Source organism: Eubalaena glacialis, chromosome 11, assembly GCF_028564815.1.
Source record: "Eubalaena glacialis isolate mEubGla1 chromosome 11, mEubGla1.1.hap2.+ XY, whole genome shotgun sequence".
NCBI lineage: Eukaryota > Metazoa > Chordata > Mammalia > Artiodactyla > Balaenidae > Eubalaena > Eubalaena glacialis.
The window spans coordinates 74,762,530-74,789,851 of NC_083726.1; the positions used below are offsets into that span (position 1 = coordinate 74,762,530).

Below are 27,322 nucleotides of genomic sequence, written 5' to 3' on the forward strand. Positions count from 1 at the left end.
TAGCAACTTGACAATGAATATAGTGTTATACTGTGAATGAGACTTTTACTTTTGTTGAATTTTGTTTTCTAAAACTTACTGATTTCCTTTAAAAATAACATATTTTAATTTTTTTTGGCCTGATGGTACAGGCTAATAGGCCTTGAGGTTAATATTAATAAAACTACGGAAGAAAATATATCTGTTGAGTAATATCCACAGACTTAAGATAAAGATAAATGTAATTAAATTAGTTGAAAGGGAAAATGAGATTTGAAACAAAAAGCCCACATAACCTTATCATGTACCTTTATCTCCAAATAATTGTACATGTCTTTTGCTAGCACTTAAATACCCAGTACCGAATTTGACATCTGGATAGGAGGATGGTGGAAGTTGACCACTTATGGGACATATTCGTTGAGTTCCTCATGACCTTTTTATCTTGATGCCTGGGCTTTTGGCCGAGGACCTGCCAAGCCCCCACAGTGGCAAGATCCCCTACTCAAACCTTATTTTCCACAGTCAAGAAGTGCTTTTTGGGAAGCCTTAAAGACAAAAAAGAAGGCTTTTTATTTTAGGTTTGCAAAGAGTGGGGGAAGAGCATTCCAGGAAGAGGGGACATCATGTGTACAGGCCCTAAGCGTGAGCAAGGGAACAGCACAAAGATAGACTGGATGGCAGGCCAGTGACAGACCACACTGGGACCCTCATAAACCATGAGAATTTTAGACAGCATCAGAATACTGAGAAACCTTTAAAGAATGATAAGATAAGAATGATTTAATCAGATTTGTGTTTCTAAAAGATCACTCTGGCTGCTTAGGAGAATTGATTAGAGCAGGACAAAGGGCAGTGAAGGGAGATCAGATAAAAGAAATCAGTAGCCTAGGTAAGAAAATAATGCAGCCTTGACAGTGGCAGTAGAGATTCAAGAGATATTTTGGAGGGGTGTAACAGGGCTGGGTGATTGGATGAATGACATACAAGAACAGATGCTTTACATGTGGTTAGGATAGTACTTATGTAACAGGAGTCTGGGACTCTGAAATCTCACTGTAGCTTACTTCTTAGAACACAATTTCAAAGATATAAATCAGGAGAGCCTTTCCCTTGCTTTCCAGTTAAGTACAGCAGTCCCATACAAGGAACAGTATTTGCTGTCACTTATACTTTTATTTGAAATATCATTTTTACTCCCTCTTGAACTCAAAAGACTTTTGAGAAAAGCTCTTCTGAACTTATCCATTTAGGTCTGAAGTAAGACAAAGAGGTAAAGGGGAAAACGTGTATCTCCTAAACTCAAGGACTTTTATTCTCATTCTAGAGCTCTGATCATTACAATGAGTAAATAAAATCAGCCTGGAATTTTGTTCACATTTCAAGTCAATCCACTCTAGACTATCATCCCCATTTTGTCCTATATTTAAAAAAGGAATACATTATCCAGTCCTGTGACAGTGTTCTTGACATGAAATAGATGATTCTATCATTTTTGGAAGGTAAACTTTGAAAATTTATTTTAAACTCTGTAGGGGTACTTAATTTATAGTGATTGATACTCAAAGCTCAGCATATCTTGAGCATGCCATATTATTAAGTAGCTGATAATACAAATCAGTCCTTTATTCCCCTGCTTTTCACTTGATACTTCTAGAGTAACTGGCATTTTTCTCCATGTGCATCTAAATTGCATAGTTACCAGTTTTTGTGGAAACCTGTTACTCCTTGGCAATTAACATTGATCATTATGTGAATTCTATGGTAATTTCATCATAGAACAAAATTTTTTGAAATGATGTCGTACATTACAACCAACTTGCTGGTAGATAATAAAGTTTCCACCCTTCACAGAGGTTAAAAATATACTGCTCATTTTTATAATTATCAGTGAATCATAAAGTCATTGCCAGTAGCCCAGATGAGGGTCAGAATTTAATTTTTTAAGCTTCTTATTCCCCTTTCTTTTGTTTGATTTTGATTTTTATATGATAAATGCATGCTGATTAGTCTTATCAAATCAGGAATAAAAATAATTTCATTGAGAGAACTTATTAGCATTTTCTAGTTCATTCATTTTGAAAGTAAAGGAAATCTTTATTTTATTTAAATTGATTAGTATTTATATAAATGTTTAACTTTGTGGGACCTAAATATTTAGTTCTTCCTGATTTTTAATTTTTATCATTGTGAAATTGATTTGTGACTATGTCAGTTAGATATCTTCACAGAATTTTAGTGTAAAATAATAACCATTTGAAATTTAAGATAGTAATTTATCCCTCAAAACAATAAATCCCTCAAATCTTGGCCCGTGTAATCAAATTCAGCAAGAAAGTATATTATCCTTACTCATATATGCTATACAATTGTGTGTTGTATTATAGAAAAACCACAAGTAAATGAACGTATAAATTCTTGGCAGTTAACACGTACTAATGTTTACACAGTTATAACTCTTTGTTAACTTTATTTTCATCTTTCATATTATATAAGTGTATAATGTATGTGTGTGATGGCTTGCTATAAATTATAAAAATAAACTTCAGAAATCTAAACAGGCTAAATTTAATATTACTGCTTTTCGTCTTGCAAATGTGTATACCAAAGTGGTCTTACATTCTTATGCAAACTGAGAGTGCCATTTTCAGTTCAACTACAGAAGAATTACAAGAGGGGTTAGAGTGTTGTACTTTTTAAATATCTATTCTACTAATGTCTATAGGCCACCTTATTTTACTTAATCCCTAGATTGTTGAAAAATATATCACTGCCGTAGAGGAACTCAGTATTTTAAAGAGCCATTCATCTAATTATGTTTTAAAGTAATAACTCCTTATTATAGAAGGCTTCCCAAAGCTGGGCAGTGAGGAACTGGTTGGAGTTAGATGGAATAAGCAGAGGAAGACAGCATCCCAGACAGAGGAAATAGCGTGTGTACAGAAACAGGAGAAAGCTTAATATTTTCTAGAAACTACAAGTACAGGATATTCTCTAGTTTCAGATACTTGATTTCACAAAATTCATATTTTCCATTTCATTGAACTATGTGCCTTATATGCCTAATTTTTTGGAGATGTTCTGTGGAACAGTAATTTTAATTTCTGGTATGGGAGCACTGCCAGTAAGAGAAAAGGCTAAGCCATGGAAGGGGGTTCTGAAGGTTCTCAAAAGTGCTTATGCTGAGCTTAGCAGAGCTGCATCAGCCCAACTCAGAGAATCTACAACTGTCTCCTGTCCCTTTCCCTTTCTTTTCCAAGCAGAGGGGCTCACTTGCCAGTCAGGGTCAGCGTCACCAGTGAGCATCAGTTCCCAGGGCCTGGCCCAATCACCCTCCCATCCCCTGCCTCTATTAGACAGTTAAGCATGTGGCAAGCTTTACCAGGGTCACCTGGGTTTGTAGAGGAGAACAGCCAAGGCCTCGCCCCCATGGTGGTCTCTGCTGCTGAGGCTGCGGAGGATAGTGAGGATAGAGACTCCCCACTCCCCACCCCCAGCAGCCTTGACAACACCTGCTCCAGGTGTCTGTCACAGGCTAGTTCAGAAGTTCAAAGAGCAGGGGCTTTCCAACCATCTTTCCCAGCCCTGTGGCAGAGAGGCAGAGGTCTGGAAAGGAGACACGTCCCAGGGAAGGCTCTATGGTAGTTCTTCTGTAGCAGATACCTCTCCTACTTTCAGATGCTGAATTTCAGACAAATTTTCAGAAATGAGATGCTGCCTATAATTCCATTCAGGAGACATGTGGTGATCTCTAAACAGAAGTAGGAAATGGCAAGAAATAAAACCTGAAGAGACTGTTGGGAATTTAAATTATAAGAAGTCATGTGTAAAAAAATCTACAAACAATAAATGCTGGAGAGGGTGTGGAGAAAAGGGAACCCTCTTGCACTGTTGGTGGGAGTGTAAATTGATACAGCCACTATGGAGAACAGTATGGAGGTTCCTTAAAAAACTAAAAATAGAACTACCATATGACCCAGCAATCCCACTACTGGGCATATACCCTAAGAAAACCATAATTCAAAAAGAGTCATGTACCACAATGTTCATTACAACTCTATTTACAATAGCCAGGACACAGAAGCAACCTAAGTGTCCATTGACAGAGGAATGGATAAAGAAGATGTGGCACATATATACAATGGAATATTACTCAGCCATAAAAAGAAATGAAATTGAGTTATTTGTAGTGAGGTGGATGGACCTAGAGTCTGTCATACAGAGTGAAGTAAGTCAGAAAGAGAAAAACAAATCCCGTATGCTAACACATATATATGGAATCTAAAAAAAAAAAAAAAAAATGGTCATGAAGAATCTAGGGGCAGGACGGGAATAAAGAAGCAGACCTACTAGAGAATGGACTTGAGGACACGGGGAGGGGGAAGGGTAAGCTGGGGCAAAATGAGAGAGTGGCATGTACATATATACACTACCAAATGTAAAACCGATAGCTAGTGGGAAGCAGCCACATAGCACAGGGAGATCAGCTCGGTGCTTTGTGACCACCTAGAGGGGTGGGATAGGGAGGGTGGGAGGGAGGGAGATGCAAGAGGGAGGAGATATGGGGATATATGTATATGTATAGCTGATTCACTTTGTTATAAAGCAGAAACTAACACACCATTGTAAAGCAATTATACTCCAATAAAGATTTAAAAAGAAAAAAAATTCATTTAAGACATTTTCTGTGGAAAAAAAAAAAAGTCATGTATAAAGGTAATAAGGATTTTGGACTCTCTCATTTAAAAAAAATTATGTGAAGCTATTAAGAATATTATTATCAGATATGTGTTTTACAGAGGCCACTCTGGCAGCAAAGTGGAGATGGCAGAAGAGCAAACCTTTGGGTCTAAATTGAGACCTGAAGTGAAGGGATGGGCTCTTGTCAGGTCTTGGTGACTGGAATGACTTATTATTTACAAGTTAATGTTAATGTTACTTAACTGCCCAGTTTTTGTGGCTTGTCTTTCCAAATGGAAGTTTGTAACTTGAAAGGAGGAATTATGTTTCCTGTTTTTTTTTCTTTTTTTCTTGTTTGTTTTCCTCTCTACTTTCTTCTTTATATACCTAGCAGCTAACATCATGTCTTATATAATGTATTTGTTTACTGATTTAGCCAAGTATTGAGACTGATGTGTGCATGACTATGGTGTTGACATGTATTTTTCCTCTGTAACTGTAATAATTACATAAACTGATCTGAAATTCAATAAGAAATTTTTCCATCGGTCTTATGCCTACCTCAGCTAATTCAAGGTTTTCAGACAAGTCCGTTGCAGTACTCTAAACCGCTCCTCAGGCCTGGTGATAACACTGATAATGCTTTATTGCTGTTTGATTGGATTCTTGCACTGAGCTTTCAGCACTTGTCTATTTTGTCCTGATAAACTCAATTTGAATTGAGTTATCAAGGAAGATGTGGAAAGACACAAGAATCTATAGATTTTAAACTGCAGGTCTAAAATAAATTTATATATATTACTGTTATATTAATTATATATTGATATATTAATAACAAAACAGAAGAAAAATACCCCTCTGAGAGAATTAAAAAAAAAAAAAAAGTAAACAGAGCTTTGAAATCTAACCAGGAAAGAAAAGAGGGGAATGGCCATATAATTCTGAAAGTTTGGGTCTACAAGATCTTTGAGGATTAAAGTATTAAAAGATAAAGGCAACAAATTGAACATACAGTAGAAAAAGCTAAGAAATTTACACATAAATGAAACTCAAATAAATATGAATCTTTGAGACTCCAAGAGGGACACACATGGTAATTATTCTGTCAGAGAAAAATCGGAGCAACAGAAATTGTAGCACTAAAAAAGAAGCTTAATTGCTCCATTACCCTATAAGGAAGAGTCACAGAGGAACAATTTACCATCTCAGAGAGGTGCTGAAGTAAGATAGATGCAGTCATAAGCACCTCAAAAAACAGAATCACAAAGCAAAATAACTGTGACAAGCTAGAGCACTCACTGCCCTCATCGTCACCAAGCTGGAGTCTCACAGATAAGAGGCCAGCCATGAAAGCTCAGCCATTCTGGGGTGAGTGCAATTAACTGGGTGAAGCATTAACTCTTAGAGACTTTTAGGTCACCTTTCTTGGTGTCCAAGTAACTTGAAGGAACCAGCATGCTTGGTAAATGCCCCATCACCACTAGACATTGACTGCATCACTGAGAAGATCCAGAATTACAAATATGCAATTATAGGTACACAGAGACACTATTAGGGATTTTTTTCCCCACTTTTTATTCTTTCATTTGGCCTCCATTACTGACCATTTACCAAGTGCTGTGCCAGCTGTTAAGAAAACAAAACATGAGATATAGCCCCTTGTCAGGAGTTGGCAATATCTTAGAATGGCTTTTATTTACATTTTGAACCCATACTCAAGTCTCATATCTTCAGAGATGTTGCGACTTGGGTAGAAGCTGATATTTCAGAATATATATATAGAAATTAGCAAAAATATGTTTTACGCATTTGAATAAGTATTTTTCTATCAGTGAGGAATTGTGTTTGGCTGTGGATAACAGAAGAACCCAAAATAACTCTTAAACAGGAAAGGAGTTTCTTTCTTGCTCATGTAAGATAAATTCAAAGGCAGGGATTTTGGAATCATTGTGCTATACCTAGTGTCATCAGGGATCCAGGCACCTGTCTTTTTGCTGTACCCATATAAGTATTCTTCACAAGTTCATGAGGAAGGTCCAGGATGGCTGCAGGAGCACCACAGTCATGTCTGTGACACAGGCCAGAAGGAGAAAATGTAGAAGGAGCAATGCTTCCTGGCTGAATCAGCTCCCTTTGAATTGAAGCCTTCCTGAAATCCCACACAATACTTCTCACAGGTCAGAATTAGTCCCCTGGTCATATCTAGTTTTAATGGAAACTGGGAAATGTATTCTTTTAATCAGTGGTTGGGAGAGGAAGGGACAGGGGGCACAGTGTTCCCAGTTAAGAATCAGAATTCTCTTACAAAGGAGGAAGCAAAGAAGGAATCTTGGGATAGAACACTAACAATCTTTGACACAACAGTACTGGAGTTAACTTTATGGGACATGAATAGGTGGTTCTGCTTGACAGCAGGATGGATGAATTAACTGATTAAATAGGGCTCTAGCTACTTACTTTTTTTGGTTTCGTTCTCTTTATAGTGACTGGAAGTCTAAGGTCAGCTTTGCAGGTGGCAAGAAATATGGCCACATTAGATAATGTACCTCCAGCTTTGCAAGGGCAGAAGAATCATTACAGTCTCTTCATTTATTGCATTTCTTTTGGCCTTGGAAACCAGTGAAATAGCTGCTCTTTGTTGTGCGGTTTGCTCGTCTATTCAAAAGGAGTAATCATGTCAGCTACCATTTATCGTATAGTCACGATGTGCCAACTGCTGTGCTAAGGCTTACATGGATTCTCTCTTTTATCCTTCAGCAAAACGGAGGTAGATGGTATTATTTCCCCCATGTTACCAATGACACTGAGGCTTAAATAAGTTGAGTGAAGAAGTTTAGAAGATCATGTGGCTTAGCAGACAGTAAAACTAGCTTTAAGTAAGAGCCCAGCTAGCACTACACTCATCATTCTGAAATTTACCAGTTAAGCAGCAGGATGCTTCTACTGACAGGTGTCACACACTCTTTGGGAAATGGACAGTAATTCCTGATGATCAAAAGCCAGTAGGTCTAAAAATACCTATGTTGGTGTATTTTCACTCATTCAGTGTAATTGAGATTCTTTCTCTAAGAAACCATTTTTGTGAGTGGTAGTCTATTTGGGACTTAAAGAAGATTTATTTTTATTTCGTTCATTTATTTTCATTTACATGTATTTACTCTGCTCAGAAAATTATTTTTCTGCTGTTAGCAGTATCATCATAGAACATCTTTGCTATAAAAGCAAGTGCTTAACATAAAGTGAAATCATTCTTAAGTGTTTTAAATGATTCACTACCTTTGGTTTCCTTAGAGCAGAGTGGCCTTCACCACATAGTTTTGAATTTGAGTATCTGATGCAAGTTTAATTGTAGTTTTTATTTTGTTTAGTTGGTTTGCGGTGAGTGTTGTTTTTTAGGCCTCTGTTACACAGATAGATAAATATGGAGAAAGTAATTTAAGAAAAGAAGCAAAGAGATGAGATGCACTCACAAAGAAATACCCTTTGGGCAAATTAGACTGTACCTATACACTCAGATGAGAAAAAAAAAAAAAGACCATGAAAGCTGTTCTCTTCTTCTTATCTTCCTTCTTTAGTTATGGAGAGATGTATGATATGTGTGAATCTGAATATTTTCCTTAGAGAGGAAGAATCACTGTGTGCTGGTATTAGTATTTTGACCCAACCCCTGACATCACTTTACTGGTTCCTATTGGTTTCATCCACTTTCAATTCTTTTTATTTTGTAAAATGCTGTCAGTGAGGCAGGTTCTAGTTTGAAAGAGCACATGATCACACTAGAGTTGCAGGCATCAAAGGACATCATCATGTCCAGAGAGATGACGTCCAGGCCACCTCATTTCATCTCCATGAAGCAGCGCAGCTTCCAAATCAAGCATCATTCTGGGGCTTCAGGGCTGATTGTTTCTCTCACTCTCCAAGTAAAACTCACTTTGTCCTTCACTTTCAAACATATCATTTCCTATGAAAATCAAGAAGTCCTCCAAGCAACCATGGAAGAGCTGATAAGCAAAGCCAAATAAACCAAAATGTATTTTACCTCTTGATTTTGTTTTCTCTGTGTGAAGTACTTGCCAGTATGTTAAACATAGTGCCAGGTGTTGTAGGGTTTGATGAAAAATATAAAACAGGCTTGATCACCAAGTTTCTTTCTTGCTGCATAAGGAGATACTTGGGTAATACTTAAAATAGAATTGTGAATTATCAAAGCAAATGAACAAACAAAAATGGGTCCCCCAAAGAGAGGCAGTTTTAAGAAGTGTTTGCACAGATGGATAAAAAAAATATTGTTATTTTAAAACAACCTATTTTTTTGTGTTGACCTAAAGAAAATATATGAAAGTCAATATAACCATGTATTCACAAAGAATGCAGATACTATACTATATATTCACATTTCACTTTTTATACTCCAAACAGTGAAAGTTAACAAGAGACCTAGACCTTGAAATATTGGAAAGTTCTCAATAAGTAGAAGAACTAGTGTTAGGAGCACCATGCAGAAATCAGCAACTCATATCTGGTGGTGTGATTAGTTAAATGCATATCTTAGGAGTGTTTTATACAGCTTTTTAGGGACAGTGTTTATACAAATACAATCACAAATACATAAAATAAGGCTTATATAAAAGTCTTCAAATGGTAATGATGAGCCCCAAACAAAACTGTGTTCTTACATTATTTTTATTTATTATTATTTTGGTAAAACTATGTGACTTAATATAAAGTATCTGTCAACAAAATAGTGATCAGTTTGTAACTCTTCAATAAAATCACGTGTCAATAATCATATTACTGTAGCTGGTAACCAGGATGATACATAAATAATTTCAGCTGTTATAGCAGTCAGGCTAGGAAAGGCATTACCTTATAACACACACACAAAAAAAGAAAAACACCAAAATATTAGTGGTTTAAAGCAACAAAGGCTCTGCTCATGTCTCAGGAACCTAGGCTAATGGAAGTTCCAACATTTTATGATGCCACCTCTTACCTCAAGGCTTTAGGATTCATCGCGGAGATAAATAGTGACCTACCACTATTATTTACTCACAATATATGACCACAGCTAGTCACTTGGCTGCTCCTAACTTCAAGAGGGTAGGGAATTATAATCCTCCATAAATCTTGAAATGGAGGGCAACTAGACATTGGTGAACATTACTTGTATCTTCCCACAATTTATTTGCTGCTCTTATTGGCCAAGATTCCCTATCATTCTTTCTGCAGAAAGGCGTAAAGAATTTTCTTTCTGCTGATTGATAGCACTGTGATCTTGAAAACATCTCCTTTTTTGGTGGTACCCATTAAAAATGACAAAATTCTTCAGTTGACTACTGCTCTGGAAAAATTGATGACATTCAAGACTATGCCTGTACCAGTACAATTGGTTGAAGATTAAATATCAGAACATGAAACATGTTTGACATGCATGAAACAGTTTGTCAGTTTTCAAAGCATTAAACATAGAGTTATCTACCATGGGACCCAGCAATTCCACTCCTAGGCATATACTCAAAAGAATTTTTTTAAACGTTCACATAAAACCTTGTACACAAATGTTTCTAGCAGCATTATTCATAATAGCCAAAAAGTAGAAATAACCCAATTGTTCCATCAACTGATGAATGGATAAACAAAATGTGATATATCCACACAATGAAATATTACAAAGCTATAGAAAAGAATGAAGTACTAAAATTTTGATGAACCTTGAAAACATCATATTGAAAGAAGCCAGAAACAGAAGACCACATATTATTATATGATTGCATGTATATACAGAAATCTGTTGAGACATGCAGTAGTTTAGTGGTTGCCATGAAATGGTGAGAGGTGGAAATTGGGAGATATGAGGTTTATTTTGGGTGTTGGAAATTTTCTGGAATTGGATAGTGGTGATGGTTGCACAACTCTGAATATAATAAAAATTACTGAATTGTAAGCTCTAAAATGGTTAAAATAGTAAATTTTATATTATATGAGTTTTTTCTCAATAAAAAATTTTAATTAAAACAAAAGTATGTGCCATAGTGGTCACCATTTTTCCAAATTGTGTTGACCTCTCTGCCTTCATTTTCCTGGGAGTGTAACCACTGCTTCATATGCTCTCTACACAAGACAACAGAAGATTCCAAATCATCTATGCACAATAAGTATTTATTTTATCTATCACAATGTCAGTATCTTCAATATGCTAATCAATTTTCTCACAAGGATAACTTTAAATTTCAACAAATTAAAGGCTAAGTAGAGTAAAAATTGCGTTTGGAGTCAGAGAACCTGCATTAGGGACATGAGCAAGGCTTGCTTTTCTGAGCTTTGGTTTTCTCATCTGTAAAGTAGGAATTTTAATGCATACCTCACCAACTTGTTGCAAAGACCAGATGACACAGTGTATGTGAAAGTGCTTTGTAAATTTTACACTGCTATAGAAGCTGTAGTTATTCTTTTCTTTCCAATTTTAATTTTAGCATATTTTCTTTAAAACTTTTAGCCTATTTCACTTTAAATAAACTTATAAAAATCTGGGCATTTGGAGTCAATACACTTAGGTCTGAATTCCGGCTCTGCCACATTTTAGCTGTGTGACCTTGCTTAGATAGCTTAATCTCTCTAAATGTCAGGTTTCTCATCTAGCAAAAAGGAAAGTAAAGCGTCTCTCACAAAGCCCATGTAAGGATTAACTAAGCACATGTACAGTGTTCTGCATGTGGTGAGCTCTGTGATAGCGCCACAATAAAACGCACCCTCCACAATTCTCTTGAAATCTACAAATGCTAATCGACTCGGTCTGTTGGCAAACCTAAAAATTCCAATCTCTTAATGTTTCTTCTAATATTTTTCTGTCCCATCAAAAATGAATAACATATACTGTCACCAGAGTAGATGAATTACTGTTTTTTTCCTTTGAAGGTGACATGTTGCACACTAATTAGATTGTATTTGGGTGCCTATGTGTTGATTACCAAATAGTATTGTAAATCTGATTTTACTCTCAACTTATAGACTGAAAAATTTGTATTTAAATGCGTGTGCATATATATATATATATACACACACACACACACATGCAGATTTACTTACATAAACACACATATGTATGTATATAAACACATGCATATACATGTCATCTTATATTTGCAAAGTTGGAATTAAGGGTTTTGTTTTTAAGTATGTTGACCAAAGGTTTATGTAGTATAATAGGAAAGCACTTAGCCCTATTGAAGGTGACGGGCTTGGCAGATAGAACTCTCTTCTTCTACCTCCTTCCCCTTTAGAGAGTTTATTGGTGTACTTTTCTGAGATAAAATGGGAGAACAAATCCAAGAATTCATAAAAGAAGGTTAGACAATCAGTGACTAGAAATTAGAGCCTAAAGTACTAATAAAATTTCTTTTTAAAAAAAAAGAAACCCACTCTGACAAATCAGCTAAACTTTCCTTATTTAATAGCACCAAAGAGCAAGAGCCTGTGCTTGCTTTTAATCAGCAAGCCTCACTGCTGTGAATTACTTTTTGCCTCTAACTCAGGAATCCACTGCATTTTCAGCCTCAGTTTCTAAGGGGAAGTGATGAGAAATATGACTGTGTTCCAAAAGGTTGCAGCAAATTATATGTGGATTTGATCTGAGAGCCATGAATTGTAAGGAACAATTCATAGCTTGATTTCAAGCTTCAATCCTATGATCTCATGGACCAAGATGTGGTGAATGAGATGTCACTTCTCTAATGGAACTGCAGGGAGAACTACCAAATCTGTTGTCAATATAAGTGACATTCATTCATCCCTTTATTTATACAACAGGTATTTATTGAACACTTATCTATCAGGCAACATGGAAATCACTAGGAATAAAAGATGTACAAGACAAAAGTCTCTACCTTGAAAAGGTCACAGTGCATTAAGGGAAGGCAAACATATCACAAACCCTTAGAGAAATGGTGGGATGGGCAGTAATAATAATAGACTTTTGTGATCCTCTGATAACATAGTGATACATCTAATTCTGCTGGGGTCTGAGTTTCACAGAGGAGGTGATGCCAAATATGAGTCTCGAGGCAAATGTGTAGGAAAACAAAGGTGGAAAGTAATAGTCCAGACAGAGAAAACATTATGAGGAAAAACATAAGAACATGTCATATTCTGAATCCTGCAGTTTGTATGGAATGACTACAACCCGTGACATCTGTGGAGAAATAGCACAAAAGATTGACAAGAAGGGACTAGATCATGCCATAATAAGATTGGTCTTCATCCTATAGGCAATGGAAAGCTATTGCAGGATTTAAACAAGAGAGAGTTTGGATCGGGTTAGATTTAGGACAATGTAGAAGATGAAGTGGAAGGAGTCTAGAAGCAGGAAGACTCAGTAGAAGACTATTGGAAGAGGTCAGGTGAGAGGTGGCAAGTTCAAGTCAAAGTCCCGGTGAGAAGTGGTAAGAATGGAGAGTAGAGAAACTACACATGCTTTGGAGATAGACATGATGGAGTTGTAACTATTTAAATGTGAGTGGTCTCAGATCATGCTCAGGTCATTAAATTGTGAGACACAGAAGAGCAGTAGGAAAGCTTTGAGGGGAAAGTCAAAGATGGAGCTTTAGGTACTTGTGAACATTCAGAAAATTGGGCAGTGGAAATATGGGTCTGGCACTTAGGGAGGAGAAACAAACTAGAGAAACAGGTCATGGAGTCTCTGTGTATCACTGATAATAATGGTTGTGTATGGCTGATGTTTCCCAGCAAAAGTTATACAGAGTAATGAAAGAAGATTGCCAAGAACAGAACCAAGGAGAAAGAAAAGATGCATCAGTCTGAGAGGTGGAAGAAACATAAAGGGCATGGTGTCAAGGAATGAGAAAATTTTAGGAAAGGGGGAAAATGTTTAGGAAATTTTATCATAGAATGATAAGTTTAGGAAAGAAAAGCACCCAGAGTTAACAATGAGAAGATCACCAGCAATCTCTGTTAGGGCAGTTTTCATGAAGTGGTGAGGCATGACTTACTTCGTAAAATCAACACCAATAGTCCCTAGCTTTTTAAATTAATTTCCAATGGTCTACTTAAGTCCCCCAGAATTTCTTATTTTTTAAAAAATTCTCACAAGTTCCCTACTTTCACAGTCCAAATGGGGAGAGGGAGTCCCTTGACATCTACTGTCTGGCTGAGAAAGAAGGCAGGTGTCCTGGAGTTCTCTTTGCAGAACTCGTGAAGAAATCTGGTCCTGCAGAGAGCTACAAGCAAGGCAAGCTGTCCCCCCAGTAAGAGTAAACTGGATTCCAGGTTGCCTACTTGAAGGCAATGGGGACAGTTAGGAGTAAGGAGGGCATAGTAAGGAGTAGAGAAAATTTAGAATAGCTGTCTGGGAAACAGAGTGACATAATTACACAAAGTAGGGTATTAAATTCATGCATAAGGAATGAATGAGTGAAGTTACCCACAGAGAATGAAAGTGGACCTGTGGCAATGGATTGTCCTAACACTTGCATTTACCACAACTGATTTTTTTTTTAATTTAGGCCATGCCAAGACAGGCATTTTAATACCACTGTTCTTAATGTTCTTATCTTATTGGATTTAAGGAGACATACTTAAAAACAAATGGACTGTTTTCTATAGGGCCAGATTCACACTCGACTTCACAGAGTAGAAACTTAAAATGTTCGAAATTAACCGAAATCAATTTTTAAAAGATTTTCTCAGGAGAGAGAAGAGGGCACATTTGGTTAAGACCCTGAGTGCCATGTGAAACATGTAAAAGATTGACTGAATGAAAATAGGCCATCCTTTCTCTCCGTTAGACACTAAGCCACCTTTTATTCTACTCTTTTTTACCTTAATTGGAAATATTTTAAGATTTTAGGTCCAGTTTTTTTCTAAATATCTGAATACTTATTTTTTTCCCTTTCTAAAAAGAAATGTCAGAGATTAAGAAGTTAAATCTTCCTTCCTTGAAACTAGCAAGAAAAGAACTGTTTGGTTCTAATTGTAGTTATTGTCTGGATTATATATTTTCCAGTTTCCTAGTAGAGTTTCTAGTATGCTCTGCTAGTTTTCCCAGCAGTTTCATCCCCTAGTAGAACATTGGCTATTGTATATTTTCCCCAATTGAAAGTATCCACAGTCAAGAACAACAGCATGCATTCTGGGCACACTTATTTACCACAATTTCTCTCTAAATATCATAATGTCCTTTCACTATGAAATTTTGCAGGCTGTGATGTAAAAGAGAGCCCTCTCTCTGTGTGGCTCTTTTCTTTGGGCTTCAAGGAAATTGGCCCTTGCAGCTGCTGTTTCTGAAAGTGAGTTATCAAAATTACTAACCAGTTCCATTTATGTTGTGGATTAAATGTTTGCAAATGGCAGCTTTAGCCTCTGGCAATTTAAATACTGGGCTTAGCTTAAAGTACCATCTGACACTAGGTTTTACCTTCTTTTAATTTCATTCCAAAAAATGACTCAGATATTCACTCCAAGCTACCCACCCCCCAAAATTATTTTCTATTAATGGGCAGAAACAGATTAATGAACCTACAGTGTGCCTTGATTTATAGAGGTACCATGCTTTGATTCATTCAATAAACATGCATTGGGTATCTAGCCTACAATGGGGTGCTGCATTTGCAGAGTTCGTAAGCATGGCCTTTTCCCTCAGGTCCTTGCAAACCAGTCAGTAAAGAACATTGTAAGTTCTACAATAGAGGTATGCACAGAGCAGAGAGGAGGGCCATCACCATCAACTGTACTATATACTGACTTGTCTGAAGTTTAAAATATTTTGTATCAAAAGAGAGGGATCCCCATTTTATGTAATTAATTCAGCAATTCCGTTGATAAAACATAGCCCTTTTGTAAATGCTTTCTTAATTCGTTTCCTTTGTAACTTTAGAATTTCTTAAAGTAAGGCACACTTATAATTTCTGCCCTTGAAATAAGTATGTAAGAGTAAATATTTGTGAGATGTTACAGCATCCTAATATGTTTTACACTATTAAAGTTTGTGTGAATTTAAAGTGAGAGTATATGTATTTCTTTTTCTTTCATGTAGAATCTTGCAACTGGGTGGGTTCTTAGAGATCATGTGCTCTTGGGATGGAAAACTTGAAGTCCAAAATTTAGAGCTCACCAGGTCATACTGTGAAAGGGGACAAATAGGGCCTAATATACCAGTCTGCTTTTCACAAAAAAATATTTTAATCTATGCTTAGAATGTTCTTATGAGCATTGATTTAGTAACAATATATTTAGTAACAAAATATTTAAATTCTCAAATTTTATATTTAGAAAATCTCATGTAAATTTATCAGGTCACGTTCAAGAAAGCCTTAAAGAGCAAATCATGAATAAAAAATAGCCACTTCTAGAAGTTGTTCCTTTTTTCAACACTATTTGTTAAAGCCACAGTTATGATATATGCTCTCTGTAAAAGGTCAATTAGCAAATTCCACAGGATACTTAAAGTTTTGTGTTATCTTCTAAATGTCAAGTTGAAGTTAGAAATGTTACATTTGGGAGAATTTTGCCATAAAATAGTCCAAATGATGAAAAACAAATATTCCAGGTCAAGGATAAGGGAGTGGTAGGGAATCATACTTTGCCTTCAGAAGCCTGAGAGGCTCCAAGACCAGATCAGTTGGCTAGTCAGTTCCCAACAGTGGCCCACTCCCTGAGATGGCAAGGAAATTGAACTCTTTTTAATATTTGGCCTCTTTTCACTGACCGACTCCTATGAACTGGTGTGAAGTAGTACAAAAGACAGTTTTTCATGCTTTTTTAAAATGAGAAAGGCCAGAGCCTGCACATAAACTATGGGGTATGTTCTAGGAGAGGTCTGAAAGTATAAAGAGAAGAAAATAACCAATGAGACAAAGTGTTGGTCCTAGTGAAGACCAAGGGGAGTAAGATTAAAAGCTCTGATAGAAGGATGACCTTTGAGCAATTCTTTTTCAGAGCCTGGAGGAAAACAGGCAAGGATAGATGTGGCTATAGATATCTATGTTCATGTCTGAGTTGAAAGTTGAAAAAGTTCATTCCTAATCTCTTCAGTTTTCACTGGGAAGCAAGGCAAGGCCATTTTCAAAAAGATTTGTAGGAGGGAATAAGGATTGGGATTGTAGGAGAGTTGTGGGCATTTGGGATATCAGTTGTGGGAGTGGGGAAAATCACTGATGAGGGACAGGTAAAAGTTTCCTCCCAGCAGTGAGGATCCAGCTGCAGTTGAATACTGTGATTGTGGAGTTTCACCAATATGCCTGGTTATGTTAATTCTCCACCAGTAAAGAGCAACTTAGATGTAGAAAGTAAAAACATAGAAAGAAACAAACATACAAGTTTATAGGTTGGCTTTATAGGAGAAACTAAATACAAAAACGCTGAGGGTCTGGTGAAAGTGGTTAAAGTCATTTACCATGAAAGTCTGACAGAGAAGGATGCAAAGCCATGAAGTTAGTGAAGCATCAGGAAAAAAGGAGTGTGGAAGATCTCTGAGACAGAAGAACAGTTATCCTAGGAGTAAGGAAGTAAGAGATCTTGAAGGAAAGGAATAAGAAATCTGTGTTTGTGATTAAGATCAGGGATCAGCAGACTTCCTGTAAAGGGTAAGATAGTAAATGTCTGTGGCTTTGCAGGCCATATGGATTCTGTTAGACTTCTCAACTCTGCCCTTGTAGTTGAAGGTATTCATAGATAAGTAAACAAATGGGCATGGCTATGTTTCAGTAAAACTTTATTTACAAAAACAGGGGGTGGTCTGTATTTGTCTCAAGGGCTATAGTTTGCTGACCCCTCTTGAAGATAATGACAATTACCAGGATGTGGAGGAAGTTAAGTGGAGGTGAAGGCTGTTAGAAACCAAGGGGCCAAGATGCTTTAAGATTAGTATATTGAATATAAACCATCTAGATCTAACAGACATCTAGAGAACACTTCACCCAACAACAACAGAAAAACACATTCTTCATAAATGTACAAGGAACATTCTCCAGGACAGATCATATGCTAGGCCACAAAGCGAGCCTTGGTAAATTTTAAAAGGATTGAAATAGTACAGAGTATGTTCTCTGATCACAGTGGAGTGAAATTAGAAATCACAAATCACTAACAAAGAAATCTGGGAAATTCACAAGTATATGAAAATTAAATAATGCACTCCTCAATTGCTAATGTATCAAAGAAGAAATCACAAGGGAAATTACAAAATACTTTGAGATGAATGAAAATAAAGACATAACACACCAAATATGGGATGCAATTAAAGCAGTGCTTAGGGGGAAATTTATAGCTATAAATGCCTACATTAAAAGGAGAAAAATATCACAATCAAAAATCTAATCTTTTATCTTAAGAGAAAGAAGGAGCAATAATCAGGTCTTAGATGGCCTGAGGAGATGGAATGGGATGAAAGCCCAGATAGAGAAGTTGACCTTAGCTGAGAAGAATGGCTTCTCTTCATAACTGGAGCATAGGAAAGTAGAATGGTTTATATGTTTGCTATAAGATTATAAATTTCCCATCTTTACCGCTTTCATCTGTTTTCTCTGTAAAGCTGAAGTTGAGGTCATTTGCAGAGAGTAAAGGGAAATGGAGCATTGGAGATTTGAGGAATAGTTTTTGTGTAGAATGGTTAAAATAGTCCTATAGAGTTGACTAGAGAAAACTATTGAGAATTTCAGGCTGTTGAGGATCCTTTTGAGGCTGGTAGTAGTGTGTTACAGAGGAACTACTGATCTGCTGTGTTGTGTAATTCCTTCAACTGCATTTGGGTAGGTGGGTGAAGGCACAGAAAAGGCAAATGTTTGTGTTCATATATAGCTAGATGGGTGAAATGAGAAGATAAATAGGCAGGGAAATTTAGGATGTTGAAATGATGGGTCAGGGTCAATAAGCTAGTTAAGGACAGAACTAAAGAAAGGAAAAAGCTAAGGAATAGGGAGCAAATAGATCACTTAACTGGAGGTCACCAGGAGGTCTAATATACAAATCGGCTTCATGAGGGCAGAGAAACTGTTTTGTTCGCTAATGAGTCCCAGCCCCTGGAACAGTGCCTGGCACAGAGTAAGTGTAAAATATTTGTATTTGTTGAATGAATGATCATGGCAGAGCAGGGATCATTTAGGAAGAAAGCTGGAAGAATGGAAGGTTGTGGTCAGAGTTGGATGCTTGAATGGTGATAGAGAGGTGGAGCATTATGGGTAACACCTTGTATGTCTGACATGCACATACAGTAGGTTCTTGGTAACTATTAGTCTTTATCATTAAGTTTTTTGGCCTTTTATAGGAAATAAGTATTTTTTGAGAAATTAAGTAGAGAGTCATTTCTCTACAAATGGATGAATTGACATTTCCCAAATAAGTATCATTTAAAGCCATTGAAACAATCAAAGTTGTTAATTCTACCTCATATGGACATAATAAAAAAGCAAACAAACAAATAAATAAACAAAATACTAGTAGCAATGATCTTCCTTTCCAAATTAGCCTAGTCTAGTTCTCAAAGCCAGAAGCTCGGAGTACTTCTTATGCTTTCTATTGTTTTATTTTGCTTATCACCAGTGTGGGAAATTTTAGATTCGCAATACTGTATCACCTTTCTAAAGTGTATTGATCTTTCAGTAGGCTTTGAATGACCTCTTTTTTGCTTTTAGAATATGGTTGAAGTCTCATTAAAAATAGACTATTTGCAAAGGAAAGGTTTACAGACAGAGGCTGAAATGGCAATAATCTAATTTTTAAACAACACCAGTTTTTTTCCATTTAGCTAAATGTATCAAAGAAGTATTTTGGTTTTGAGGATTCATGTCTTCTTTGGGTAACTTGTGGTAGTTCTTACCCTGTTTCTCTCCCACACCCCACTGTGTAATTACTTGTACACAGTAGATATTTAATAAGTCTGTATTGACTGTTCTTTAATTATGTATGGAGTTCGTTCAGGTTTTTCTGTGAGATGTTATGGAAAAACCCGAATGAACTTTTTGGCCAACCCAAGAACAAGCAGTTCTCTGAAATGCCCTTCTCTCTACCTCTTTGCTGGGTAAATTTCTCTTATAATCCAGTTCAAATATCGTTTCTGAAATTATCCCCCACTCTTACAGGCGAATAATCAGGTCTCTGTCCTTAGAGTAGTTCTTAACTGTTTTCTATCATATTACCATTATTTACTGGTGTAGCTATTTCTCATTGTTGCCTTTTATCTATCAAGGTGCAGGGACTTTAGCTTATTCACCTTAGGGTCTCCATACCTTGTGTGTGCCTGCTATGTATAAAGTGCTCCAGGTTTGTCTGGCAAATAGTATGACAGTGAGAAAACTCATTCTACAAGCACGCTGTAGGCTTATGTTGGAAAACCCTGCCCTCTAAAGGATTTTGCCTCTTTAAAATTTTCCTGCATTTAGGATACTGCTGTTAAGTGAGCAATGATTAATTGGTTATGGCTCTGTAATCCAAGCAGTGGATGTAATTAACTTAGAGAAAAGTTAGCCTTTTTCCCTACACCAACTTTTTTTTTCTTTTCTCTTTTTAAAAAAAATTTTAGGGACTTCCCTGGTGGTCCAGTGGTTAAGACTCTGCGCTCCCAATGCAGGGTCCTGGGTTTGATCCCTGGTCGGGGAACTGAGATTCCACATGCCACATGGTGCAGCCTAAAAAATAAAAAAAAAATTATACAATTTTGAAAGGTTACAACTTCTTTTAATTAAGCACACAACATAGTTGATTTTCAATATATATTTATTAAAAATACAGATGTCCACCAAGATGTTAACAGTGACCATTATTTGGGTGGTGGCATTTTTATTTTTTAACTTTTTTCTCTAGATATAATTTTTTTCATTCTTTGAATTTTCTATTTCATGATATATATTAGGGGAAAATTCCATTTTTTAGAAGATATGGTACATGATGGAGACATTTAAGAGAAATAAATGCTTTGGTACAGTTGGGAACCAGGCAAGCTGGTTCAAGATGGACCAGTCCATGCTCCAGTAACAAATCTCAGTGGCTTAGGAAAACAAAAGTATATTTGCTGTAGGTAGACAGGGGTTCTTCTACATCCAATATTGCACATCCAATCCTCCTCCATCTCAAAGTAGTTTCCAGAGTTGCTGCAACCAGAGGAGGGAGAGATGGAAGAGACCAGCCAGCTCTCACCTGTCTCAGCACATGTCATTTGCCATGGCCAAAACAAGTGCCATGGCCCCAAGCTTACTGCAAAGTAAAGTGGAAAATGCAGGGGAGCACATATTGTGTACTGACTGAGCAGCAATTGTCTCTGCTAACATGACTACAACTCGTTTCATTTTACAGTTACTGTAATGAATGTATGTTGGATCCAGACTGCGGTTTCTGCTATAAGATGAATAAATCAGCTGTCAGTGACTCCTCCTGTGTTCCAGTTAATAAAGCATCTACAAATGAGGCAGCCTGGGGCAGGTATGTAGCTCAGTATATACCATAAGAATTTACAATAAAATTTCAGAATGAGTCTTATTTTTAAACTTACAGAATGACTGCACTTACACTCAATGACTCTACTTCTTTTAAATTGGTCTTCTTTTAAAGAATCTTTGAAACTGGTCTTTATAACTACATTACTTTACAGCATATTCTGATGAGTGTGGGTAGACAACATTGCAACTGTACGTTTCACAAACTTAGAATATAAACTCTAGCCTAGACTTCAGGAAATCCAAATTTCAGACCCAGCGTTGTCCTAATAAGCTACAGTTTGGATCTTGAGGCAAGTATTTCTAAATATTGCCAAGGCAGTTTCTCCTGTTGGGTATTTTTAAATTATACTAATAATTTCCAAACTCCCAAACTTAAGTGAAAGACAGAAAATTGTCAAGTCAAAATGAATTACTATCACTTTAAATTCTTTTATTCTTTTAGTACTTTCCTGGAAGTCAGAGAAATTAAACAAAGTAAGGATAAAGTTGGTAATTATAGGCATGTATGAGAAAGTATAAACCTTTCTCTTTTTGACAGATCACATTGGTTTATAGTAGGCACATAAAAGAAATATTAGTATAGAACAAATATGAACTAATATTCATATTCATGGACACAAAAACATGTAAGTATTATTTGACATGGCTTTAACCTCTTTTGTGTTTTAAATTCTCATAAAAAGAGTAGTATCCTCTCATTCTGTCTCCTAATACTGATGAAGGCAATGAAATCTGTAATAAAGTGCTTGTATCTCCTAGGAGCCATGAAGTATAATATATCATTATTAATCATTATGCTGTTGTCATTAATCATTTTATTAGGGAATTACCCCCAAGAAGTAGAAATAAATTATATGGTAGTTGAGTGAAAATCCAGACCACATTTTAAATACACTGATTAAAAAGAAATATGTAAAAGAAATGCAATTATTACTTAAAATGAAAACATGAAAGAGCTTCTTTTAAAAACACCCAGCACATACTTTTCATCAGTCAAGCTTTATTAGGAAGTTAATTGATTAAATACTTTTAGATGTAATAGTTTACAGCTTTAATCCTTATGATTTTTTTCAATAGAAAAAACCTGAAAGTTACTAGTCAAGAATTACGAACATTATGAAATCTGTGTATGTAGTTTCCTGTATTTCATAGAATTAATATACAAACTTAAGGGAAATGTCTACTGATGGTAAGGGGACACTAAAATTAGATGTTTCTCTCTTCCTCAGTAGAAGGTCTAGAGGTCAGAGGTCTCAAAATAAGAGTCTTGTTCTTTTTGCAAATAACAAATTGTATAACTTTTTAATAGAAATGTGTATTACTTCTTTTATTTCAACTTATTCTTAGATTTTATTTATATTTTTGTACCATTATTCCTTGGTTACACACACTACTAGAGAAAAGTGAAAACAGATAATACCAAGTAGGAAAAATACAAAGAACTAAACAAAATATACAAAGAACTTTAATGTTTGTGGACTATTCTTAGAATAACCTCAAATTCTTTACTGCCCGCCCCCCTGAAAAAAAAAAACAGGTTTTCTCACTCTTCTCTGTGCTAAGCAACAACCCTCCTCCTAGCTTGGCCACTGTGGTGGGTTGCCTCAATCTGTTCTAGAAAGGAAGCAAAAAATGCAGGATGTGTTAACCATGAAAAATTCCTACAACAGATTTTCCATTTGTAGGTAAAATAGCATTCACTATATTTTTGTTTATTAGTTGGTTGACAGGTTTTATGCAGTTACCTAGAATGGAATTTTCAGGGTAAAATCTACCATTACCTTGGATTCATATTTGAGATATACTATTTCTAGATGTTTTAGGGTCAAGTATTGAGGCAATTCATAGACAGAAACTGAGATCTCTGATCGTAGCTCTTTCCTGAAAAGACACCAGGTAAAATGATAATACCATTCATGATGGGGATAGTATGCTGATTTTGATGTACTCTGAATTATCTCAACATAATGAAAACCATTTGTCCATATAATCAACTATAATTAGTTGGAAACAAAACTTTAAGTCAATCAGCATGCTTTTCTATATCTATGTAGTTATATTTCAATCAAAAGATTTTTTTAAATCATTTAGTTCTCAAAAGAGATATACAAATGACCAAGCGCATGAAAAACGGTTCAGCATCACTAATCATTAGGGAAATGCAAGTCAAAACAACAATGAGATATTACCTCAGACCCCTTAGGATAAAAAACAACAACAAAAACAAAACAACAATTGTTGTGAAGGATGTGGAAAAATTGGAAACTGTATGCACTGTGGATAGGAATGTGAAATGGTGCAACCAGTATGGAAAACAGTATTTTAAGACAGAATAATATATCATTTAACAATTCCATTTCTGGGTATATGTCCAAAAGAATTTAAAACAAGGTCTTGAAGTTATATTTGAATACCCATGTTCATAGCAGCATTATTCATAATAGCTAAAAGATGGAAGCAACTCGAGTGTTATTTGACAGATGAATGGATAAACAAACTGTAAATACAAACAATGATATATTATTCATATTTAAAGGAAAGAAATTCTGGCTACTACAACATGAATGAACCTTGAAGACATGATGATAAGTGAAATGAACAAATACTGTATGACTCCACTAATATGAGGTACCTAGAGTAGTCAGGTTTATAGAGACAGGAAGAAGAATGGTGGTTGCCACAGGCAGGGGCAAGAAGGGAATAGGGAGTTTGTTTAATGGGTATGGAGTTTCAGTTTTGGAAATGGAATGAGTTTTGGAGGTTGCTTGCACACTAAGGTGAATATGCTTAACACTACTGAACTGTACAATAAAAAATGATTAAAATTTAAAATGGTTAATTAAGATGGTAACTTTTATGTAATGTGTACTTTACAATTAAAACTTTTAAGAAGGAAAATCCATGTTAAAATCATTTAACATACGTCTAGAAAATATAGTACACTTAGCTGATAGAAAACCTCCACCCGTCCATCGTCCTCTGTACCTCCCACATGCCTCCCCCACACAGGCAAATACAGGTTTAATTCACAGCTGAACTTGAGAGAAATGCCCACGTGCCACCAATGAGAATGAGAGCAGTGAACCCATGTGGAAACCCAGCAGCCCATGGGAATATCAGAAGCCGGCCTAAAGGGTGAGAGGCTAGTATTTTAGGTGCTGAGAAGACAAAGGTGCAGGTCTTGACTCTGGAGCTATGATGGACTACCTAAGGCTCTGAAATAGAGACAGGAAAAACTGTTGGCCTGGGTTAGGCAAGCTGCTAAATTCTGTGTGGCCCACTTGGGACCTTGAATAGAAATAGCGTCACACATGAGAAATCAAAACCAGGAGCATTTGCTGTGGGGAAATATGGCTTCTAATTTCACACTGCCTTTGTGAAGGGGGAACCATAGGAGAAACATGAAGAGTGAAAAAAACAAGTGGGTCCCAAACTGGAGACATCTATAGAGCTAACTCAGAAAGAAACATGCAATTGTCAGAATCCAGGACAACATGAGACTTCCATGGAAAGCAAATATGAGATAGTCAAAAATTTAAAATTACATCAATTTATGAAGGAAAGGAAGCCACCAAGTGTGACAGATGGAAGAATGAATACCTAAAGAACCTTGTATTACCAAAAAAAAAAAATTTTAAGAGACTTTAATATGTTTAAAAGAAAAAAAGGAAATAGTATAATTTTTTCAATTATACTAAAAGCTGCACACTTATGATTTGTGCAGTATATGAGTATGTATGTGCGTGTGTGTATATATATACACATATATATACATATATAACAAATGTTATACTTAAGTAAATTTTGTAAAAAAAAAAAACTTGGAAAGCTAAACTTCTGGATAAATAACGTAGAATGTGGTATGGGAACTTTGGGGAAAAAAAAAAGCCCTCTATATTCTTTTGTTTGTTTTCAGAAGGAAATGGAGATTATAATTAGTTTTGCAACTTGTTAAATATAGGTGTTAAAAATATGAGTATAATCTCTTAAAGATATATACTAGTACAGAGAGAAAAAAGAGAATCAATCAAACTAATAAAGACAGGAAAAGGGGAAAATTACAGGAAAAAAACATGGTTAAGAGAAACCACCAAAAAAAAAAAAAAAAAAAAAACCCAGCAAAATTAGTTACATGTAAATGTACCTGTTATTAGAGTGAAAATAACTCAATTAAACATACCTATTAAAAACAAAGTTCCTCGCACTAGATTTTTTTAATGCAGTTATATGCTATTTACAAGAGACAATCATTGAAAGGTTGGAAATAAAGGAGTGGAAAAAATTAGATAAGTGCTCAATCAAGAAGACAAAAAATAGCAGAGGTTAGAGAATTTGGAAAACTTAATAACAAGCTTGATGTAAGAGTTAAATAATGAACCTAACACACAGAGAACTTCATTCTTTTCAAGCAAACATAAAACACTTACGAAGATTTACCATATTCAAGCACAAAGAATAAATTTATATAAATGTAAATTCCAATAAATTCTAAGTAAATCCAGATAATCAGTATTGTGCAAAATGTCTTTTCAGTGATAACACTGCAAAGCAATAGAAAGATATTTATCACGTCTTTTACTTTAGTCTGTAAACTTAAAAAAAAAAATCTTCAAATTAATTAATGGGTTAAGAAGGAATCATAATGGAAACCAGGACACTGAAATTAGTAACTGACAAGATCCACAAGAAGTGAGAGCTAGAATACAGAGTTAGCCTGTAGAGTAAGCAGAGGATGGAAATTAAAAGACAAGAGGAAAAAATAATGCAAAGAAATACTAGAGAAGATCCAAAAACAAAAGTTGGTTCTTAGAGAAGACAAATTTAATGGAGAAACCTCTGGCAATACTGGTTAAGAAGAGAGAGAAGGCACAGACAGTATTTAGAATGAGAAAAAAGGACATATAAAGATAGTAAAGATTTTAAAATTCATAAGAGAATATTATGAATAATGCTGTCCAGTGCATTTGGAAACAAATAAAATAGACAGTTTTCTAGAAAAAACGTAACTTTCCAGAGCCAGCTTGATACCTCTGTGAAGTGTGATTTTTATTCCCATTGTACAGATGAAGACAGTGAGGCTTAGAGGGTCTGAATTACTTTCTCAAAGTCAAAAAGCCAGTAAGTCCATTGCTTTTAGGGGAGCAACAATTGGGTAGAAGAAAGATGCACATTTTTGAGTCAGTTTCAAATCTGAGCTTTTATCATTTCCCTCATCATTGGCACTGGGATAGCCTGGGCCTCTCTGAGCCCTAGTCTTCATCTTTAAAATGGGAATAATATAATTGCTGTGTTGAATAATATGGTTTTTATTTGTTTTTATTGAAGTATAGTTGATTTACAATACTGTGTTAGTTTAAGATGTATAGCACAGTGATTCAGTTATTTTTTTCAGGTAATATTCCATTATAGGTTATTCAAGATATTGAATATAATTCCCTGTGCTATACAGTAAATCCTTGTTGCTTGTCTATTTTATGTATAGTAGTTTGTGTCTGTTAATCTCATACTCCTAATATACAACATAACATACAATATTCCATTGTGTGTGTGTGTCTATAGATATATATATATATGTATATATATATGCGTGTGTATGTGTGTATATATATATCTATAGACATACACACACACACATATCTTCTCTATCCATTCATCTGTCAATGGACATTTAGGTTGTTTCTGTGTCTTAGCTATTATAAATAGTGCTGCTATGAACACTGGGGTACATATATCTTTTCGAATTAGAGTTTTCATTTTTTCTGGATATGTACCCAGGAGTGGGATTGCTTGATCATGTGGTAGCTCTATTTTTAGTGTTTTAAGAAACCTATACTGTTTTCCAAAGTGGCTGCACCAATTTACATTCCCACCAACATTTGACGGTTCCCTTTTATCCACAGCAGTATGGTTTTTATGAACTTTAAATGAGTATTTCTGAAGACACTCATAAAAATGTAATGTTCTGCACACATATAAGTAGTAAATATCCTGTAATAATTTTTATTTTTCTTACATTTGTCAATAACACATTTTCTAGACTAGAATAAGCACTTCCTAACAGATAAGTGCATTAGAATACTTTCTATTTATTTATCTGTGTCTATTCATGCACCTCCATCTCTCCTGGCTTTCTATACACACAAAAACAAAAATAATCTATTCTGGTACTTCAAATATCCTGACTCTTTAAAAGTATTGTTAATTAGGGATACTTTCTTAAT

The 27,322-nt window shown here is 35.6% G+C and overlaps 1 protein-coding gene across 1 annotated transcript in view; it reads left to right on the top strand.

Annotated features, from left to right (window-relative positions):
- Positions 1-27,322, top strand: part of SLC2A13 (solute carrier family 2 member 13) — a 450,793-nt gene that overhangs the window by 347,650 nt on the left and 75,821 nt on the right. Inside the window, exon 7 of the mRNA XM_061205134.1 lies at positions 20,959-21,084. Coding sequence (XP_061061117.1) covers positions 20,959-21,084 — 126 coding nt within the window. The remainder of the gene's footprint in view (positions 1-20,958; positions 21,085-27,322) is intronic.